Source organism: Fukomys damarensis, unplaced genomic scaffold, assembly GCF_012274545.1.
Source record: "Fukomys damarensis isolate Sample0158 unplaced genomic scaffold, DMR_v1.0_HiC HiC_scaffold_8, whole genome shotgun sequence".
NCBI lineage: Eukaryota > Metazoa > Chordata > Mammalia > Rodentia > Bathyergidae > Fukomys > Fukomys damarensis.
In genome coordinates, this window is record NW_022900920.1 from 31,913,085 (window position 1) to 31,932,349 (window position 19,265).

Below are 19,265 nucleotides of genomic sequence, written 5' to 3' on the forward strand. Positions count from 1 at the left end.
CTCTCTTTTTTTTTTTTTCTATTAGTTTTTCTTATAAAATTGCTTACAAAATATAAAGTAGGTGATTATAGATCTATCTAGTTTTATAGAAAGACAGACATATATGAAGATAGAGATATCAGTTTTCTATCTTGTTTTATTTTTGCTTTTTGAGACAGTCTCATTATATAGTTCAGGCTGGTCTTGGACTCACTATGTAGCCCAGTTTTTTTTTTTTTCTATTAGTTTTTCTTATAAAATTGCTTACAAAATATAAAGTAGGTGATTATAGATCTATCTAGTTTTATAGAAAGACAGACATATATGAAGATAGAGATATCAGTTTTCTATCTTGTTTTATTTTTGCTTTTTGAGACAGTCTCATTATATAGTTCAGGCTGGTCTTGGACTCACTATGTAGCCCAGACTGGCCTCAAACTTTCAGTGATCATCTTGACTCAGCCTGAGTGCTGGGATTATAGGCTTGTGCCACCACGCCCGGCTCTAGATAATTAGGTTTAAAATTAACTTCATTTTGCAGCATAATTTAAAAGCTATACCTCAGGATTTTTGTGAGAGTGTAAATAATAGGGTTTGAACCTAGGGCCTTCACACTGCGCTATAACCCCAGCCTTTTGTTTTGTTTTGTTTTTTTGGTACCGGGGATCAAACTCAGGTCCTTGCGCTTGGGAGGCAGGAGGCAGAACCACTGAGTGAAATCTATGGCCTTCCCCAGCCTTTTTAAATTTTTATTTTTTGGTATGGGGACAGGGTCTCACCGGGTAATTCAGACTGGCCTTGGACTCACTATGTAGCCCAGGCTGGCCTCAGACTTTTGGTGATCCTTCTGCCTCAGCCTCCTGGGTGCTGGGATTACAGGTGTGCACCACCACACCTGGCTCACAACCTACTTTTCCTCCAGTTGTACATTATGTAGGGTTTTTTCCAGAAGCCTAAGGTCGTTGTGATAAAAACCCAGCTCAGGAGAAGACTGCAGTGTGCCTTTCTCTTAGTGGTGCTGAGGACCCAGCCCTGGGCCTGGCACATGCTAGGTAGGCACTGTGCCCCAGCCCAGAAGCAGCTTGCTGTTTCCAGAGTCCTCCAGCAGTAGGACTGCCTCGCTCGGTGCTGGAGAGCAGAGAGCACCCCGAATTGTACAGCCAGTAAAGCTGGGCTGAAGACAGGAAGTCCCTCTTGAGGGCACGTTTGTTGGAAGGTGGGGCTGCGGCTCTGTGCTCTCCTTTCCTGGAGTTCACAGTGAACCAAGCTCCTGCAGATGTGGGAGGGAGGGCAGGAGTGATCTCGGTCAGTACCCAGTGCAGTGGTGCTTAGATTGGGTGCTGCTCCCCCTCCTGCCCTCCCCACTCTGCTTCTCAGGAACAAGCTCTGTGCTCCTGGCCCCTGGCCCCTGGCCGTGCCCTTTCCAGGGCCTCTGCTTTCTTTTTCTCCTTTTCATTGATGTTGGGGTGGAACCCAGGGCTTCACACATGTTCTGCAAGCACTCATCACATCCCGGGGCTGTTTCCCCAGCCCATTTAGAAGCTCTTGAGGCCAGAAAGAGGCTGCAAGCTACTAGGCAGGCAGAGGCAGGAAAGAGGTGGTAGGGGGCGGTGTGAAGAAAGTGATTGTTGGGTAGAGTTTGATTTCATGGAGAAAGGGCTTACCCAGTTAGAGGTCCTGACCCGAGCTCAGGGATGAGTATAGGCCTGACAGGCCCTGGTTCCATCCGCAGCACTGCACAGAAAAAAGAAAAATGTGTGGGATCCAGCAAAGAACTATGATTTTGTTAGGAGGAGAAATAGTTTGAAGGTCACTTAATTAGTTTAGTAGATAGTACCGTGGTGTATAGAATTGGGTAGTTAAGACTGGGATTTCAAGGTTAATGAGATTAGATTATGGTTAATAGAATGATATAAATTTAGAGAATTTAACCATTATTTGAAATGGGTTATTTAATAAAAATGTTAATTAAGGAGGGAATCTGCTGTCTCATGTCCTTTAATAGTAACCTTTGGGGACCAGAGAAAGGTCACGGAGCTCCTCTGTGGAAATGGTTTTTGTTGTGAGGCCTGATGGACCTCGTCCCTCTGCTCTGAGCTCTTGTCCACTCAGCTAGGACCCTAAACAGAATTCCTTACCTGTGGTGTGGGCAGGCTGCTCATGACTCTGTTGGTGAAGGAAAGACTTCACCAGAAAAATGTCCATAAGATAAAATTGTTTAAAACTCGCTCCCAGCCATGATGCTGTGTAATGTTTATGAAAATTCTCTGATTTCCAAGTCTGTCCTCCCTGCCCTCTTTCATTCCCCGGAAGGTAGATGGTGAGGGAGGCCATGGAATTGATGGACACTAAGTGGGTCCAGCAGGTCACAACTGGTGCCACAGTTCTGATGACCTGAAAAGCAATCTAGAAAGGTTTAAACTTTTTTAAAAAGCTGGGTGTGGTGGTACATGCCTCTATTGCAGCACTCAAGAGACTGAGTCAGGAGGGTTACCACAGGTTCAAGGTCAGCCTGGACTACCTACATAGCAAGACCCTGTCTAAAAAAAAGGAGAGAGACCTGGAATTTCTGTCACAGTGGAGGTGTTGAAAGACAGCATCTCTGTGTGTCCTGTGTGTCTGATCCCAGGGCATCTGGGAAACCTGCCTCATACCAGCAAATAGCAGGGGCTGTCGGTGGGCAAGTTAAGGGAGCAGCCACATCTCTGCTTCTGTTGTGCCACACCCCTGTGTGCACACAGAGGGGCACACCTGTCACCTCACACTGGTCACATGGCTTCAGTGTGTGCTGTGAGATTATAGAGGTTGGTGATTCTGGGGATGGGTTTTAGGATCTCAATCCCCCCTGGTCTTGATCATGTTCTCATCGCTGAGACACAATACCTGACATCCGCAAGATAAAGGAGGAGGATTTCTTTTGGCTCATGGTTTGTAGAGGTCCATAGTCAACTGGGCCGGTGTGGCAAAGGAGAAACAGCACATGGTAGGGCAGCAGGAAGCAGACTGATCAAGGGAGGAGGAGGGATTTGGAGCCTTCCAGGCCACGCCTCAGGAACCCTTCCTCTCCAGCCAGGCTTCCCCTCCTAAATTACATGTAGCTGTACACTCATTGCTGTCACACCCCCATGATAAGTCACTTCCCCAAGGCCCCACCTTGAGCTCATGAGGCTATGGGGAGATGTCTAAGTGTAAACCGTAGCACCCCTGATTAACATTCTCAAGACAAACATGCAGTCTTCGCATGGCGGGCAATACCGTGTGTTGTTCTGCAGCTGTGTGTGGTGTGCAGATTGACTTTTGAGCGTTTCCAGAGTTTGGAATAGGTCTGATTTTTCCTGATGGGTGGGATTAGGATGCCAGTCCAGTCTGCAATGAGAGCAGGTTTCTGTAGAGAATTGAGGGCACAAGATGCTGAAGAAGAGCATCAGTCTTGGAAACGCTGGCCTGCTGAGAGGCCCAGAGTCCAGAAAAGGGACCACAAGGGGCCCTGTTATGTCAAGTAGATAGAGGCAGAGAGGAGGAACTGGGAAGTGTCTGGGAGGGCAGCCTTGTAAACATGCGGGAAGTCTCCCTCCGTGCCCTCATTGCCTGGACCTCTCCTAGGATATAACCTTTGGCACTGGGACTTTTGTTCTCTTCTCTTCCAGTGGATACTGAGAAAATAGTGGGCCAAGGAGCTGGCTAGGGGTGAGCAAAAGGTACAAAGGAAACCATTCCTCTTCCATCTGCCAGCCTGAATTCCAACCCCATACCCTAGCTGTCCTTGGTGCCATTGTGTCAAGTGTTTGAAGATATTTTTTTCCTAAGCATTGTATGTTTTGTATGTTTCTATTTCTGTCTTAGTGACTTTCCTGTTTCTGGGTCTTAGGAGCAACATCCACAACCTAAAGCAGGAGAGGTTTATTTCAGCTCGTGGTTTTGGAGGTTTCAGTGTAGACTTGGCTGGCTCCAGGGCAGAAGGGACTCCATAGAAGGATCTTGGCAGACAACAGCCGCTTACCCTGGGCCAGCAGGAAGCTGGAAGGGAAGGCCATAGGTGCCCTCCCAGGTCACGCCCTGCCTCGCAGAAGAGAGCCACTGCTTCTGACCAGGCCCACCTCCTAACAGCCACGCTGCTGAGGACAGCCTTAGTGATCCAATCCCTCCAGATACCTGCCTCTGAGCACAGGGCCTTATGGGCGACATTCTAGATCTGAACCATACTGTGTGAGAGAGTATGTGTGTGATTAAAGTTATCCTGGCTTTGGATTTCAAGACAAAGATCAGTTTTGCTTGTAGGGTTTTGTTTTCTTTTGTTTCTTTTTTTTTTGCAGTACTGGGGATCGAACCTAACGCCTTCATGCAGAGCTAGCCCTTTTTCATATTTTCGTTTTCAGACAGGCTCACATTTGAGCCAAGGCTAGACTGAACTTCTGATCCTCTTGCCTCAGCCTCCCAGAGAGCTGGGATCAATGTCCCACAAGATCAGCAGCCTTTCCCTTGCCCCTGGCTTTGGTCACCACAGAGACCTCCCTGCACCCACAGCTCTGAGCTTGCAGAACGTCCTTGGGCACTGCCCTCCAGCAGTACCACCTCATGCTCACCTTTTCATCTCCCATCCGCTGGCTGTTTGCTCAGTCCTTCTGCAGACAGGAGCCGTGGTCCAGGTCCCAGGAGTCTGGCAGCTGCCTCCTGTCCGCAGACGAGGTCTCCAGCAGTCCAGGTGTATGGTAGACGCCGAGGTGGGAAGACAAGGTCAAGCCCAGCCTGGGCAGCCCAGCAATTTAGAGCACCCTGTCGTGAAAGAAAAAGTGAGAGGGTGGGATGTGAGTGCCCAGCGTCCTGCGGACATTCCCATTGCTTGCTAGGCTGGCATCAGTCCTTACTCCAGCTGTGTGTGGAATCGCTCAGCTATGAGTCGGACCTCAGATTTATTTTTAAATCTTTCTGTACACTTAAGAAGGCAAGCTCAGTCTGTGATTTTGCTACCTCCCTGGTATAGTGCCCTTTGTCACTGGAAAAATATTGATAGCGAGTAGTATTTTATGTATGTTCCATCCAGCTGCTTCTGGACCTTGGGGCCTCGTGGCACAGAGGGACAGGCTGCATTGCTCAGCAAGGGTCTGAGCTGTGTCATCTTAAAGCGGTCGCTGAAGTGACCACATGGTCGGCGTGGCTTCACAGACCAGGCCGGCCCCTCCAGCCACGGCTACACTGCTTCCTCCCAAGCAGCCAGCAGTGATGGACCTGGACAGAGATCAAATTAAAACGAGCAGTGCAGCTGGGGACCTCTTTCCACATAAGCAAGTGGCAGCCTGGGCGGCCCTCGGTTCCCAGGGTTACTGTGGGGAAAGATAGGGTGACACAGAGGGGCGAGGACTAGATTTCCTCTCCATGAGGCCAGAGCTTGGCCCTCGAAGTCCAGCGATATTCCCTACTGCCGTTGCTGAATTGAGGCTAACTGATTCAGATTGTTTCAGTGAGGTTGGTCAGGGAAGTATGGTGGACAATGGGGCTGTTCATATCAAAGACTGCCGTCCCCATATGGAGATCAGATGTGCAGGGAATTGGTCAGACCAGTTTGTAACAATAAAGGTTCAACCATTAAGCAAACCTATATGTTCACTTCCTCCTTTAGAGGCAGGGCCGAAGTCAGCTTCAAGTAAGCGATCTCCTTGTCGGTCGTGTTTTATAAAAACAGAGCCTGGCCAGGCGAAAGGCAGAGAGGCTGAGTACTCCTTTTCCTCAGAAGCGAAAGCCCCGTTTTCCAGTAGTGCTGTCCTTAAGCGTGGAGCCCATCTGGAGGGGGGAGCTGGGGTCTTGCAGCCAGAGCACTGCTGTAGCTTCACAGCCCCGCTGGGGCCCAGCCCTCCTGCCTCTCCACTCCTCTGAAAGAATGAGGAAGTCTGGGATAGCTCCTCTCGAGAGGCAGGCGTCTTTCCTCCCACTGCTGCCCACAGACACCGCGAGGTGGAACCGGCCAGAGCAGGAGTGCTGCCACGGCCACTCTGCCTTGCTTCCCTGTGTGACAGCGGCCACCGGAGGGCTGTTCTACGGGATTTGCGTGGAGGAGAGGTGTGGGCCGGCCGCACACATGCCTGGAACTCGGGGCTGCGGGCTGATGGAAAGGTCAAGGCCAGTCTGGGCAACTTAGTGTGCCCGTCTCAAAAATTCAGTAAGAAAACTATTTAAAACGGCAGGGGATGTGGCTCAGCCTCCAGTACTGACTGGAGGCGGCTCTGGCCAGCCTGGGCGACTGCAGCCTCAGGGCTTGGGCAGCACTGCTCCCCTCTCCCTCCCCAGAGCTGGTGATTTGGTTCCGGGTGTGGTCTACACCTCCCACCTGCACCTCCTGCGCTCCCGAGGCCCAGCCTGCCCACCCTTGGGATTTGGGCCTCGCGCGCCCCCTGTGGGCAGGACGGGGAGGGACAGGCCCTCACCTGCTCACCCGACCCACGGAAGAGCCCCCTCAGGGCCGTGGCTGAGTGGGTATTTTCCTGTCTGCCTGCACTCGTGTTCAGTTACTGTATTCAGGGCAGCCCCTCCTCTTGTCAGCCACAAGACAAGAAAAGACAGCACAGTATTGCTGTGTGAGGGAGCAAGCCCTGTCCTCGACTTCCCAGAGGAGCGGGTCTCATAGGACAGGATAGGCTCAGTAAAGGAGAGGAGAGTGCGTGGCCTGCGCGTCCTGGGCAGGCGAGATGGCGCTCTTCCTCATCCCTCTCTGTGGGTGAAATTTTTCTGTCTCCTGGCAGGTGAGCAATTTTTCCTGGAAACTAATTAGCTACTAAAATTAGACATGCTTCTCTTTACATTTATCCTTTTCATGAAATGGTTTTAGAATTGGCCTCAGCTTTTCCGAAAGCACCGCTGACCAGTCGGGACGGCAGAGCTTGGTGGCCCTCGCCCTCAGCGGCAGCCCCCACCCTGCCACTGCCAGCCTCCTGGCACAAGGGCCCTGAAGGCACCTGCGGAGTCCGAGTCGCTGGGAGTGTAGGCGCCCGCCAGATCCTATGCCTTTACGGAATCGGTGTCCAGGTGGCCGTGTCAGCTGACCTCTGTTGTGTCCGCCGCTCAGGTTCCACAGCTGCTGGGGGCACAGGAAGTGCAGGGGCCACCTGGGAGCTCGCTCTGGGTTCCTGTGGCAACAAGCGCACCCCTGAAGTTAGCCACTGCGGGGCTGGGAGCACCTAGGTGCGGCGTCAGGGGGTTGAAAAGGAAGTCACGTCTGGCAGGCCTGGCATCCGCATCCGTGAGGAACTGTGCCGCCTGCCAGGTGGCCGTAGGCATTGTGTGCTTTTTACTTCAGTCTCTCTCTGGCCCTGAGAGGGAACTTCCAAGGTCACTGTGTCTTTAGGGGAACCTCCACCCTGTCCCTCCACTTGGGCCACGAAAAGCCACCAGAAAGCAGGCCAGGCCCCTTTAAACCTGTTCCAGTGCTGCAGAGAAGTAAATGTGCAGGGCCCATGTGCCTAGCGCACAGCACAGAAGGCTTTTTTTTTTTTTGAGACAGGGTCTCACCATGTAGTGAGACTGACCTGGAACTCACTATGTAGCTCAGGCTGGTCTCGAATTCCCAGCAATCCTCCTGCCTCAGCCTCCCGAGTGTTGGGATTACAGGCGTGCACCACCACACCCGGCCACTGAAGGCTTGTTTTTCCAAAACGAATTTTAATTTAACCCAAGTGTACACTGTCACACTGTAAATATACTGGGGCACCAGAAGGGTGGCTTGCCGGATTCAGTGCCCTAGCAAAGGTCAGCTTTTAGAAAAAGCCAAAAATGGCTGGAGTCGTTCCTGATAGCTCTTCATCAGGCCTTGGACCCAGCAGATGTGTTTGTTTCTTCAGAGGGCATTCCCCAGGCCCACCTCAAGTCCAGGCCCGGGCTCCTTCATCTCCCTGGGGGCTCTCAGAGCCGCTGCCTCCCAGGAGGTCCTGGCCCTGGTCACCCAGGCAGGCCCTGAAGCTGGGGGTTCCCGAGGGAGGGAGGACGGGCTCCTGATGGAAGTGCTAGGCCTTTCTCGAAACTAACATTGTCTTTCTCTGCCCACTTTCCTCAAAGGATGGCATGAACTGGGTCTGCAAAAATGTCAATGCAAAAAAGAAATAAAATCTAGACAAATGGAGACACAGGAGCTACGGGAGCCGAATTCAGTGCCGGAAAACACTGGTTTGCTGCTTTCTGACCAAATGTTTTTCCATCTGTGTGCAGCTACAGCTGTTTGAAGAGAGGGAACAACACAGCTTAAAAAGAATCCCCATTCCAGCAGTAGATTTAACTGATCTCTGAGGTTCAGTATCATTTTTCAAATAAAGGAATTACATTATTTCCTCTGCATAATTGAAATAGTATTAAATGTCTCAAAGCACATGATTAGAAAATGAGATCTTTTAAATGAGCAAGAGATTGCATTGCAGTTTAGACAATTCCAGTGGGCTTTTTTCTTGTGGGGAAAAAAAAAAAAAAAAAAAAGAGGAAGAGCTGCTTATGCTGAGTTCATTTATTTACTGACCTGTCCCTTCCTTCCCCCTGAGGTCGACAGCACAGTGTTTGTGGTGCTGGCTGGGACTGTACCCTTTACCCCCACTCCCTCTCCCCTAGGCAGGGCTTCGGTCTGTGCAGCAGGTTGGGGAGGGGAGGACAGCGATGATTAAACCACCTTGTCACACGCAGGTAGGAGACTCTGTAATCTCACCCTTGGACAGGAGAAAAATCCCCCCTTGCCAACAAGTCACTGCAGAAACACCCCACCCCATCCCACCCCAGGCTGCCACACCGGGAAACAGATTCGCATGACTCTGGACTCTAATGACATCTGGAATGTAAGGAGAGGTAGGAGGTTTGATTCCAGAAAAATTACAAGGTCCTTAAAAAGCCCTCACACAGAGGGCTCAGGCTGGGGTAAACAAGCTTTCTCTAGTTCAGTGGAGCAGTGAGCAGCCCTCTGAGATTAGCTGGTTCTCCAGCCATCCTATTGAAGGGATCTCTAAAGCTCGAAGAATTCTGTGTTTAAATGATCACAATAGGCCGCTACTATCAGATTTAAAAAATAAATGCAGCTTTACCGTGAACTGGCTGCACTAAGATAGGCCAGGCAGATCAATTATGAAAAGAGATCAATTTTTACAATGCTAGCAAGTGGGAGTATGGGAAGCTCCCGGGTGAGAGGCTTTGCTGCCCTCAGGAATGCGGGTGATGGCTGCAGGGTCCTCTCCCCATCCCCAGCAGGATGTGTCCTGTTGATTGATTAGAGAGAGACCAAGGCAGAGATTGTTCCCTGAGCTTTCACAAACCCCCAGCTTTAGACACTGGAGAGCAGGCCAGGCAGCACCAGCTCCTGAATGAAGCTCTGTTCAGGGCCTGAGCTCAGGGGTTTTGGAGAATGAATAAGAGACTGTCCAGTGCCTTGTGGGTCCAGGGAATACCAGCCCTTCCTGAATACTGAGGGATGGGAGGGAACAGAACGGGCACTGCAGTCCCAGAGCCCTCGGGACCCTGCTCTTTCTGACGACTCAGGCAGGAGAGGCAGAAGCCTGGCCAGTTTCAAAGCCAGTCTGGCGTGAAAGCCACTGAGGAAGCCAGCCAGGAAAAGCAGCCCTGGGGTGCTGTGGACAGACCTGTGAGGGCTTGTGAGATAAAAGGTGAGATTCTTAAACCACAAGAGTAGTTGTTCCTGCAACCTTCATGCTTCCCTGGCCCCCAAGCTCTTCTCCCACTGTTGGCACAACAACTCTAAGGAATCTGAAACACCCTTTGTATCAGCCCAGGCTGCAGATGGGGCTCTGGCCCTTGAAAATTGTTTTCCTTCCAAACAGTGCCAGGTTTGTCATCTGAAGGGCAAAATGCCCGCTTGTAGTCTGCAGTTTGGGAGCCCTGCGATGAGCTGTGACTGCCGGCGGACGTCTGTGAAGTGTTTTTAGTCGAACCAACTCAGAGAACGGCTCTCCAGAGCCCTCCGCAGGCCCTGCTAGGAGGCAGACGCCACAGCCCCTAGGAATGTCCACTCTTGGCCTTTAGCTGGAGACACCACTGGATGTCACCTGCTCTCATCTTCCCCAGGACAGGGTAGATGGAGGGGCCTGGAATGCAGAGTTTAAAGGCTTCCATTTGTGAAAACAAGTTCTTTGAAAGTCTCCTTTCCTTGGTGCTTCCCTCACACTGAACCGCTGCACCAGGGAAGGAGCCTGGAGCTCAGCAGGGGTCGATGCCTGAATGTGTGGGGAGCAAGCTGGGTGCCCCTCTGCCCCAGCCAGCTGTGGGGAAAACTGAGTCTGCCCTCCCCTCCCCCGCAGCCAGCGGCTGCTTTTGGCTGCTTTCCTGGGCCCAGCGCCACGCACCCTTTCCCCTTGCTCTCCCTCAGTTACTATGGAAACAAAGGTGTCCTTGATGTGCGCCCTGCCGGGAACATGTCGGGACATAGCTGACTCTGCCCGCTAGAAGTCAGCAGCCCAGGGAGCCACGGACAAGTCCTGCCCCGTCCTCCCTCCTCCCTCCTTGGTCTCTGCTTTGCGTGCTCCCACTTTTCCATGAATTTTTTCATTCCCTTCTATTTCTGGCCGTGCTGTGCTCCGCCCTCACTGTTGGCCACGGCCCCTCACCAGGACTATCCCTGGGTCCCCAGCACAATGTGCTTCGATTTCTCTTTTCCTTCCTTTTATTTTTAGCTCTGCGCTCCGTGTGGTTCCAGGGTTCAGTCTGAGCCAGCAAAAGGTTCTTTTTTATAGTCCCTTTTGAAAGTGATAATCAAAGGAAGGGACACGGGGTTTGGTCATGTGGAAACTCAGTGTATAATTTAGATGTCTGTCAAACATGCAACAAATAAAATGTAGCTGAGATGAAGGCCTCCTGGATGAGTTCTGTTCTTTGCAGAAGCCTGAAGGAGGCGCGGAGCTCTGCCCATCAGAGGCGACTGGAGGTTGTGACACTCATGCCACCAGCAGCAGGATGACCACCGGCCTTTAGTGGGATCCACCTGCGCCACTCAGCTGAGGAAATAGGCATGTGCCTCAGTTAACAAATCTGCCAGGATAACCAAGCCATAAATGCAGATGGAGCTTGAAGCCTGGCTCCTCCACCACCTCTGAGGACAAAGGCTATGAATGGCCCAGGCTTGGTGGCGCACACCTGCAATCCCAGCACTCAGGAGGCTGAGGCAGGAGGATTGCCACTAGTTCAAGGCCATCCTGGGCTACATAGTTCCAAGCAAGCCTGAACTACAAAGGGAGACCCTGTCTCAAAAGCAAAAATAAATTTTAAAAAAGAGCCAGGGAGGGCCAGGGGTTGGTTTAGCTCAGTGGTTCTGCCACCTGCCTCGCAAGCACAAGGTACCAAGTTAGATCCCCAATACCAAAAAAAAAGAGCTAGGGATGGAGCTCAGTGGTAGATCCCCCCAGGGTTTGATTCCCCAGTGCCCATACACAGCCAAAACAAGGCTGTGGAATGGCCACCACACAGTCTCAGCCCCCCAAGTCCTGTGCTCACCCTCCTACGTCCCTGCACACCAAGCATCTGACCCGCACTGTCCCGGGGTTCCCGTCCGTGTGTTGGGTGCGTCTGTGCCCACTGCAGCCACACAGCCATAGCTTCCATAGCCTCCTTGGTACAGGTCCAGCCCAGCTGGCAGGAGCTTCCGGTCAGCACCTGGTCCCAGGTGTTCTCCTAGGGTTTCCCCGAAGTCCAGGGACAGGGAGGGAACAGCGTGGCACAGAGAGCTCCACCACCTTTCCAGAAGCTCAGCAACACCGCGGCTCTGCCCATCCCAGGGTGCCCTCTGCTTAAAGGACAAGGTGGGGTGTGGGGCTGGAGAATGACAGGACATTCAGTTCCACCTGAGTTGCAGATAAACAGTGAGCAGTTTATAACTTAAACATTCCCCTTGCAATATTTGGGAATCGTGTTATTTATTTATTTATTGAGACATGGTCTCGCTATGCTACGTAGTCCAGGCTGTCCTTGAATTCACTATGAAGCCCAGGCTGACTTGAACTTTTGGCCATTCTCCTCCTCAGCCTCCGAAGTGCTGGGACTACATGCGTGCACCACCACACCTGGCTGGGACACTATCTATCTATACACACACACACACACACACACACACACACACACACAGGGGATTGAACTCAGGACCTTGTGCTTTCACTGAGCTAAGTCCCCTGCCCCTGGGACATCACTGTAATACTCGAGAAAACTCATTGCTTATCCGAAATTCAAGTTTAACGGGCCATCCTGGTTTTTGTTTTTGTTTCAGTGAATCTGGCACTCCTACCCAAGACTTGGTAAAGGGCAGGGAAAACACTGATTCTCTGGGGCCAGAGAGACCCATGGCCACTCCTGGCTCACCCATGAATCAGCTCGGTGACCTGGGCGAGTTTCTCTCTCCCAAGGTGCTCGCGCTGTTCCGCTTCATCCGTGAAATGGGACTGCAGAGGCAGGGAGATCTGAAAGAGGACTCGGGGCTGAAATCCCCGGGTCCAGGCAGTTGTGTGCGCAGTGGGTCGCTCAGTGCCTTGGTTCCCGCATCTGTGACGGTCGTCTCCTGGCTGTCCGGAGGCTTAGAGAAGACTGTGTGCACAGAGCAAGCAGGAAGTCTGAAGTCCAGACCTCCCCGGGCTTCAAGCCTCTCCTCTCCATCTGTGGCCCTTTGACTTTCAAAGCAACAAACAAGGGGCCGGTGCAGGCCTACAGGCAGCCCTCGCAGCAGCCCACCCGGCCGCACTGCCCGCAGTTACATTGGGGGTGAAGTGGGTACAGACTCGTCAGCGCCTCCCGCCTGGCTCCAGGCAAAAACACTGCTTCGTGCTCAGTCGGGCCGCATTTTAGGGCCCCGTTCCCCTCTGCAGCCCCCTTAACTGCAGTCTGTTCTGTAATTTCCAACACTTCGGAACGGAGAGGTGGCAGTCACCGGGAGGGAGCAGGCGGGAGGACAGAAGGGCGCTCCCGCTGCCGCCGAGGATCCCGGACGATCCCGGCGCACGGTGTGGGGCGGGCGGGGCGGCGCGTGTGCAGAGCCAGGGCGCAGGCGGACGAGAACGGGTGACGCAGCCATCCCGCGCTTCCCTTCCGGAAAGGCGAGGGGTCCACCTGTGCCGGACAGGCCCTTCTCCTGTTTAACCCTTTCCAGGGCTTCGGTGACCGCCAGTATTGCCACCAAGCTGGAGGGGAGGAAAGGTTCCCAGAATCTGAATCACATGGCCAAGATCACTTCGGAAAAGTGAGACAGAGGAAGAATTTAAGCCAAGGTCTGTTGGCTGAGTCCCACGATACTTTTTTCCCTTTTTATTCTAAGGCTTTGCTCTCAGAAAAAGAGTGAAGGAATTATGCACAAAAGGACACAGAGAGGGCTGCGGATTTAGCTCAGTGGCACCATGCCTGCCTCGAAAGTGCAAGGTCCCAGGTACTAAAAAAGACCAGAGGTTTCTTAGTGTGAACAGCAAGCAGTGCAGTGGGGACAAAGGTCCTTCGAAGAAATGAAATATTAATGACAGAACTGCCTAGAGCAAGTGAGGGGCTTTGCTGGGATAGCTGAGACCCAAGGTTCAGGGCAGGGCAAACTGCTCCCCTTAGCATTAGGGGAGCAGGTGCTTGTTCCTACCTTGGGCCTTTACTGCCCCTTGCTCCCAGATGAGAACACTGAGACACTTGCCACGAAGTACACAGCTAAGAAGCAGCTTGACTGAGGTCCCCTGGCTCCCTGCCTGGAAGTCCCTCTTGTCCGGAATAAAGTCCTGCGAGCCAGAGAGAGCAGCTAGTGTGGTCCCCTCACTTTGTCTCACCCTGTTGAGGTCCATGGGATGCCCTGCTACTCTGGGAGCCCCTTCCACAGAAGGAAGAGGGTGGGGTGGGGACACTGCTGGCCCCTTTCCTGTGCAGAGCACCTCAGCCCGGCCCAGGTCCCCGGGGGTTTGTCCCCAGGATACCCCACAGCAGGGAGCACTGTGGCACAGGCGCCCCAGGCTGTCCAGCCTGACCTCAGCACTTCCCCCATAGCGCTCTTGGGGGCGGGAGCCCAGCAGCGCCCCTTCCCCAGCCCTCTCTGCTGCAGGAGCTCAGGGGCAGCAGAATCAAGCTGTCATGTCCCCCACCCCAGCCCCGGGCTCGGGGCACAGAGCTTGCCTGATCGGGGGCTGCAGGGCCAAGCGACCTTCCTGCCTGGACACCACAGAAGGCTTCTGGAAAGAAGTGGCTGAGCCAACCACAGTCCATACTGGGGCCAGCAGAAGTCTCCCTCCTGTCACCCTGCGCCTGTGCCCAGCAGGCAGGCGGGCAGGACTTGGCCTGGATGCACCTTGCCTCACTCCAGGTCTGGCCAGCGTGAGCAGTAGCACAGGGCAGAGAGGACACTCGGGCTGGTCTGATGGTGCAGGCATCTGCACAGCTGTGGGTGACCCACCCCAGGCCTGGAATGGGCACCGCACCGGCCCACCACTGCGCTTCCTGACACAGTTGGCCAGGATGGACATGGAGCAGCAGGGCAGCTGTGGGCGGAGCAAACCTCCAGTCCCACCCACTCTGCAGCTGCTGCCAGGGCCTGTGCCAGGAGTGCGTGCACATGAAGGACCAGCTGCCATGATGGGTCCCATTTTGGGGGCAGAAGTTTCATACATCCTCTGCCCAAGTCGTGCTTTTGTTTTCCTCGGAAGCCTCTTTGTTTTTTGTTTTTGTTTTTTTTGGTACTGGGGCTTGAACTCCATCCCTCGTGCTTGAGAGGGCAGCAGAACCACTGAGCCAAGTCCCTGGCCCTTCCTCAGAAGCCTCTTGATGGCGGAGGCACAATGGCATCTGCTCCCGCACTTTCTTGGCAGCTTTGGCTAGGTGCTGCCTCTTTCCAGGGCTGAGGCGAGCCCTGGTTTTCTGCTGCCTCCAGGGAAGGAGAAGGCCTGGTCCCAGCTTCAGCCCTCTGGCCCTGATCTTGCAGCTTCTCCTCCTCAGGCCACTCCTCTTGTCAGAGCCCTGGAGCTAAAGGTAGCTCTTCTGCTGCGAGGCCCTGGAGGTCTTGCCACTGTTGCATACTCATGCCATTTAGCTTGGCTTTCAAGGCCCCTCTGATCTGACCTTAACTTGTATTTTGTTAATTTTTTTTTTAATATTAGGGATTGGATCCAGGGTCTTTGCACTGGGCTACATCCCTAGACCTACTAAATTTTTTATTTTTAATTTTGAAACAAAGTCTCACGAAGTCACTAGGTTGACCACTGGCCAGCAGTGAGCAGGAAATTGTGATCCTCCTGCCTCAGCCTCCCAAGTGTTGGGATTAGAGGAGTGCACCCTAACGCCCAGCTTCAACACACTTTTTTTTTTTTGTACCAGGGATCGAACTAGGGTCCTTGCGCTTGCAAGGCGGGCCACCGAACCGCTGAGCTAAATCCCCGGCCCCCAACACACTCTTGATGGACGTTACACAGACTATGCCCCAGGTGAGCCCTCACTGCCCGACAGAATCCCTACATGTTCATCTGCACACCAAGCTCCTGGCAAACTCCTCCCTGAGAAGTCAGCCCTCCTCTGCCAGACAGAAGCCACTTCTGGGAAGGTGGCTGGGCCCTCAAGCTGTCCCCAACTGGCTGGCCTGCCTCTGGCACTCCCGCCTTCTCCTTCCTGTTCCCCACTCTCCCCTTCAGTCACACGCACCCGACCTTCTTGAAATGAATCTTCTGCTAAGCCTCTGTGCCCACTCTCTCCGTCCAGAACATTTTTGCTCCAAAGATCTGCAGGTCTTGCCGTGACATCCGGGAGGTTTCTGTCGAGTGCCTCCTCACTTTCCTCTGTGGCTTACTGCACACTCAGGCTTACTGCCTGTCGGTCTCTTCCCCACAGAGAGGAGAGACTGGGCTCTGAGAGGGCAGAGTCTCTTCTGCTCGTGACTGCTGACACTGGAGCGGTGTCGGCACCGCAAAGTACTGCGTGAGAGAAGGAATGGAGGAACGAAGGGATGGAACACCTTACTAAACTCTAACAAACCAAAAACACTTTGGATTTCGTGTCCCCCAGGGATTCGCAGTCTCTACAGCCTAGTTGGATGGGTAAGCTGTGTGGCTTGCAGCCTGGCGCATAAACCATGAGTTACAGTGCCAGGGAGACAGCAGGTGCGGGAGTCTGCTGGGCCTAAGGAGCCCCAACCTGCCATAGCTCCTGGGGCCCAAGAGCTGGCAGCACCCAAACTGGACAAGGCACCAAGCCACACTCTCAAGGCTCCTCAGTGCCCTCTGGAGAAGAGGGGAGGGTGGCGTGGAGGACGGACACTTTGAGGCTACACAGAAGGGCCCAGTGCAGGGTCCCAGGGGTATGGGACTCCTGGGCTATTGGAGGGCTGACTCTGAGGGTGGCTGGTAAGTCTCTGCTAGGCTGTGAGGCACCGTCTGCCTCTGTGGCCCCTGCTCAGTGCCCTGCAGCAGGCACACAGATGAACAGCATCTGATAACAAATCCAACTCACAACCAGGCAGCCAGGACATCCAGATGTCCAATGATTGCTAAGTTTTCCAGGTTGACCAGAAGTCTGCACAATTCTTATCACTCAATTCTCAGATTCTACTTTTGACCTGCAATTTTGAGATATTTTCTAAGCTATTACCTCTAACATCCCCTTTCTTTAAGCTGCATACCAACACACACACTCCCCTCATTTTGCCTCAGTGTAAATAATGAAAAATAACCTATGGCCCAGAGCAGAAAGACCCAATTACTAGAGATTGAGTACAAGCAGAAGTCATAAATATCCCAGTTTGCAGCAGTTGTGAGAAACTAACCACAGAGCAATTAAAGAAAACTGGTCTCCTGTGGAGGAAGCACTCAAAGACCCTCAGTGCAGAACTCCGATCATGAGGAAGTCCATTGCAGGTCCTTGCATCATTAATGTCAGGGAAGCAGGTGTGTGATTGCCCCACACCATGGAGAACATGGCAGGCACCTGAGCTCTGGCCACCAGATTTCTACGCGCTCTTAGGACTTGGGCCAGGCCAGGGATTTAGCTCAGAGGTTCCACTGCCTACCTCACAAGCACAAGGATCCGAGTTCAACCCCTGGTACAAAAAAAGAAAGAAAGGACTTGTGCCAAGGAAGGGATGCCAGGAAGGTAAGCTGGCTGTCACTGGAGAAATCGCCCCTGACTCTATGTCCTGCCCTGGAGGCAAGGAAGGCTGAAGGTAGAATGTTGGGGAAAGAAAGAAACTGAAGGGAAGCAGTGATTTTTTGGGGTGGCAGCTCCCTGGTCCAGGACTCTTTCCTCCCACCTCTGTCCCTACCCCAGGTAGCACAGAGGATTCTGTAATCTTGGCCCAGCTCGAACAGCCGGGATTTAGAGGAGTCCAGAGTGGTTCCAGGACCCCAAGGTGTGGCAACCACTGTTTCTAAAGCGCTTTGAGGAAGGCAGATCCAAGCACACAAGGGAAACTCACCTCCTGTGGGTCCGCTCAGTGCTGCCCAGGATCGCAGTTCCTCCCCCGACCTTCACGGCAGGGCCCAGGGGTCCGACGCCCTCCCCTGCCGATGCACACCCCATAAAGTAGGCCGCGCCGGGTGTGCGCCCTGGCAGGGACAGGGTCTGCGTGCGTGGGTGCGTGGTCGTGGGTGTGAGCGGGCCTGGCCCTGACAGCCCGGAAGTAGGGTACAGGCCGGCCCAGGACGGAGGGCGGTGCAGTCTCCCGCGTCCCGCCCACCGACGGTCCCTTTCCTCTGGACGCTGGGTTGCCCCCCCCCAGCTGCGACCTGGGACCGCTGGCTCAGCCAAGGCCTCCTCTCCCGCGGCTCGCACATCTGGGCCGTGGGATGGGGACACTGTGGGCACCAGCCCTGCCTGGAAGGGGACGAGCAGGGGCCATTCTGGCAGGGGAGGGCCGGGGAGCAGCCCCAACTCCTCTTGGGCCTCCTCTGACAGACTTTTTTGGAAGGTGGGTGACAGCTGCTTCAACAAAGCCAGGGACAGCTGGGTAGGTGGGGACAGCTGGACGGGGTTAGCATCTCCCTGCCTCCCCTCAGGCCCCTCCTGTCAGCCAGAGCAGACCGAGGCCAAGCAGGTGAGAAGTGGGAAGCATCCTGTCTGGCTCCTGGCATGGTTCCTATCCTGGGCTTGTGACAGACTGGAGAGCACAGCGAAACAGGAGCAGATGTGTGTGGAGCGTCAGTCTGTCCGCCAGCACCTGCCCCCCCTACCCCAAACAGGTGCAGGGCAGAGAAGGGGAGGCGGTGTGGTCCTCCTGCTCTGGCTCCAGCTCCCTGCCTGACTGGGAAGGGGACTGATGAAGTACAGTCCACCCTGCCCAGAGCCTGGCAGAGCAGAGGTGGCACCCAGGAGGACCTGCACTGATGTGACCATGCCAGAGCAGGGCCTGCCCACCTGCCTACCCGGTCCTTTCCCTGAGAGGGGTGGCCTGGGATCAGAGCCCTAGAGCAGTGGCAAGGGCCTTACACCACAAGGATCCCTTCCTTGTCCTGTTTGCAGTTCCACCCAGACAAGAGCAAAGAGGCGCCCACAAAAGCTGTGTCTTACAACGTAGACGGGAGGAGCACATGGGCTCACCTAGGCATTCACATGAAGTATCAGGCTGGGCTTTGGCACATATTCATATTCCCAGCACTCTGGGAGGCTGAGGCAGGAGGATAGCAAATGGCAGCCTAGCCTGGACAACTGAGCAAGACCGTCTCGAACCTGGGAAGGGACAGGGATGTAGCTCAGTCGGAAAGGCCTGCCTGGGTTCAGTCCCGGGTGCTGCCAAAGCCCCCACAAAACTCATCAGGCCCCTAACAGAGGGCGGGCCCTCTGCAGAGAGCTCGTGTCTCAGGGGGCTGCCCAGGTGACACAGCAGGCAGGACCCTGCGAGCCTCTCGCAGCACCTCTAGGAGTTACAGGAGCGGAAATGGAGGAGCTAATCAAGAACCAGGAGTCTCCTCACACTGGATTCTGAAAAGCAGCCTAAGCAGGTAGGGTCTCCACCTGTTTCCCTCTACCTCCCCCAGGAAGAATGGGCATGGGCGGCCCCTCCCTATGGGGGCCCAGCTGTTCTGTCTCAAGATTGGCACACAGCATGTTCTCAATAAATATTTGTGGGCTAGCCAGGAGTGGTGGCACATGACTGTATTCCCAGCACTCCAGAGGCTGAGGCAGGAGGATTGCTGAGTTCGAAACCAGCCTGGGCTACATAGTAAGTTCCAGGTCAGTCCCATCTACATGGTGAGACCATCTCCAAAAAAAAAGGGCTAAAGGAGCTAAATTTTGCAAGACTCAGGTGTCTCTCCTTCCTCTGTCCCAGCTAAAAGCACACTGGCAGAACCCCAAAGTGTAGCACTGGGCTGGGCGCCCTATGGCAAATA

General features: G+C 53.7%; 2 protein-coding genes and 1 long non-coding RNA gene across 3 annotated transcripts in view; 1 reads left to right on the forward strand and 2 right to left on the reverse strand.

Moving 5' to 3' along the window:
- Arl3 (ADP ribosylation factor like GTPase 3) overlaps positions 1–8,394 on the forward strand; it is a 35,080-nt gene extending 26,686 nt beyond the window's left edge. The window contains exon 8 of the mRNA XM_033761247.1: positions 8,023–8,394. Coding sequence (XP_033617138.1) covers positions 8,023–8,032 — 10 coding nt within the window. The 3' untranslated portion in view covers positions 8,033–8,394. The remainder of the gene's footprint in view (positions 1–8,022) is intronic.
- On the reverse strand, positions 1,562–5,636 carry LOC117285315. The gene is made up of 3 exons (XR_004516314.1): positions 5,573–5,636; positions 4,563–4,752; positions 1,562–1,713 (listed from the first exon to the last, which is right to left on the reverse strand). It is a non-coding gene; the product is annotated as an uncharacterized LOC117285315 (long non-coding RNA).
- A 3,661-nt stretch (positions 8,395–12,055) lies between the features above and the next one.
- On the reverse strand, positions 12,056–18,924 carry LOC104863847. The gene is made up of 3 exons (XM_033761248.1): positions 18,903–18,924; positions 17,354–17,777; positions 12,056–13,112 (listed from the first exon to the last, which is right to left on the reverse strand). Exons 1-3 carry the CDS (start codon positions 18,922–18,924, stop codon positions 12,806–12,808), a joined length of 753 nt encoding a protein of 250 aa, XP_033617139.1. The 3' UTR covers positions 12,056–12,805.
- Between the last annotated feature and the right edge of the window lie 341 nt (positions 18,925–19,265).

Excerpts from the sequence above, each read along its gene's own strand:
- LOC104863847 (XM_033761248.1), bottom strand. The coding sequence starts at position 18,924 with ATGCCCATTCTTCCTGGGGGAG. Across the intron at positions 17,778-18,902 it reads GCCCATTCTTCCTGGGGGAG|AATGGCCCCTGCTCGTCCCC; the intron begins GTAGAGGGAAAC and ends CTCCCCTGCCAG. Across the intron at positions 13,113-17,353 it reads ACTGAGCGGACCCACAGGAG|CTTGGTGGCAATACTGGCGG; the intron begins GTGAGTTTCCCT and ends CCTCCCCTCCAG.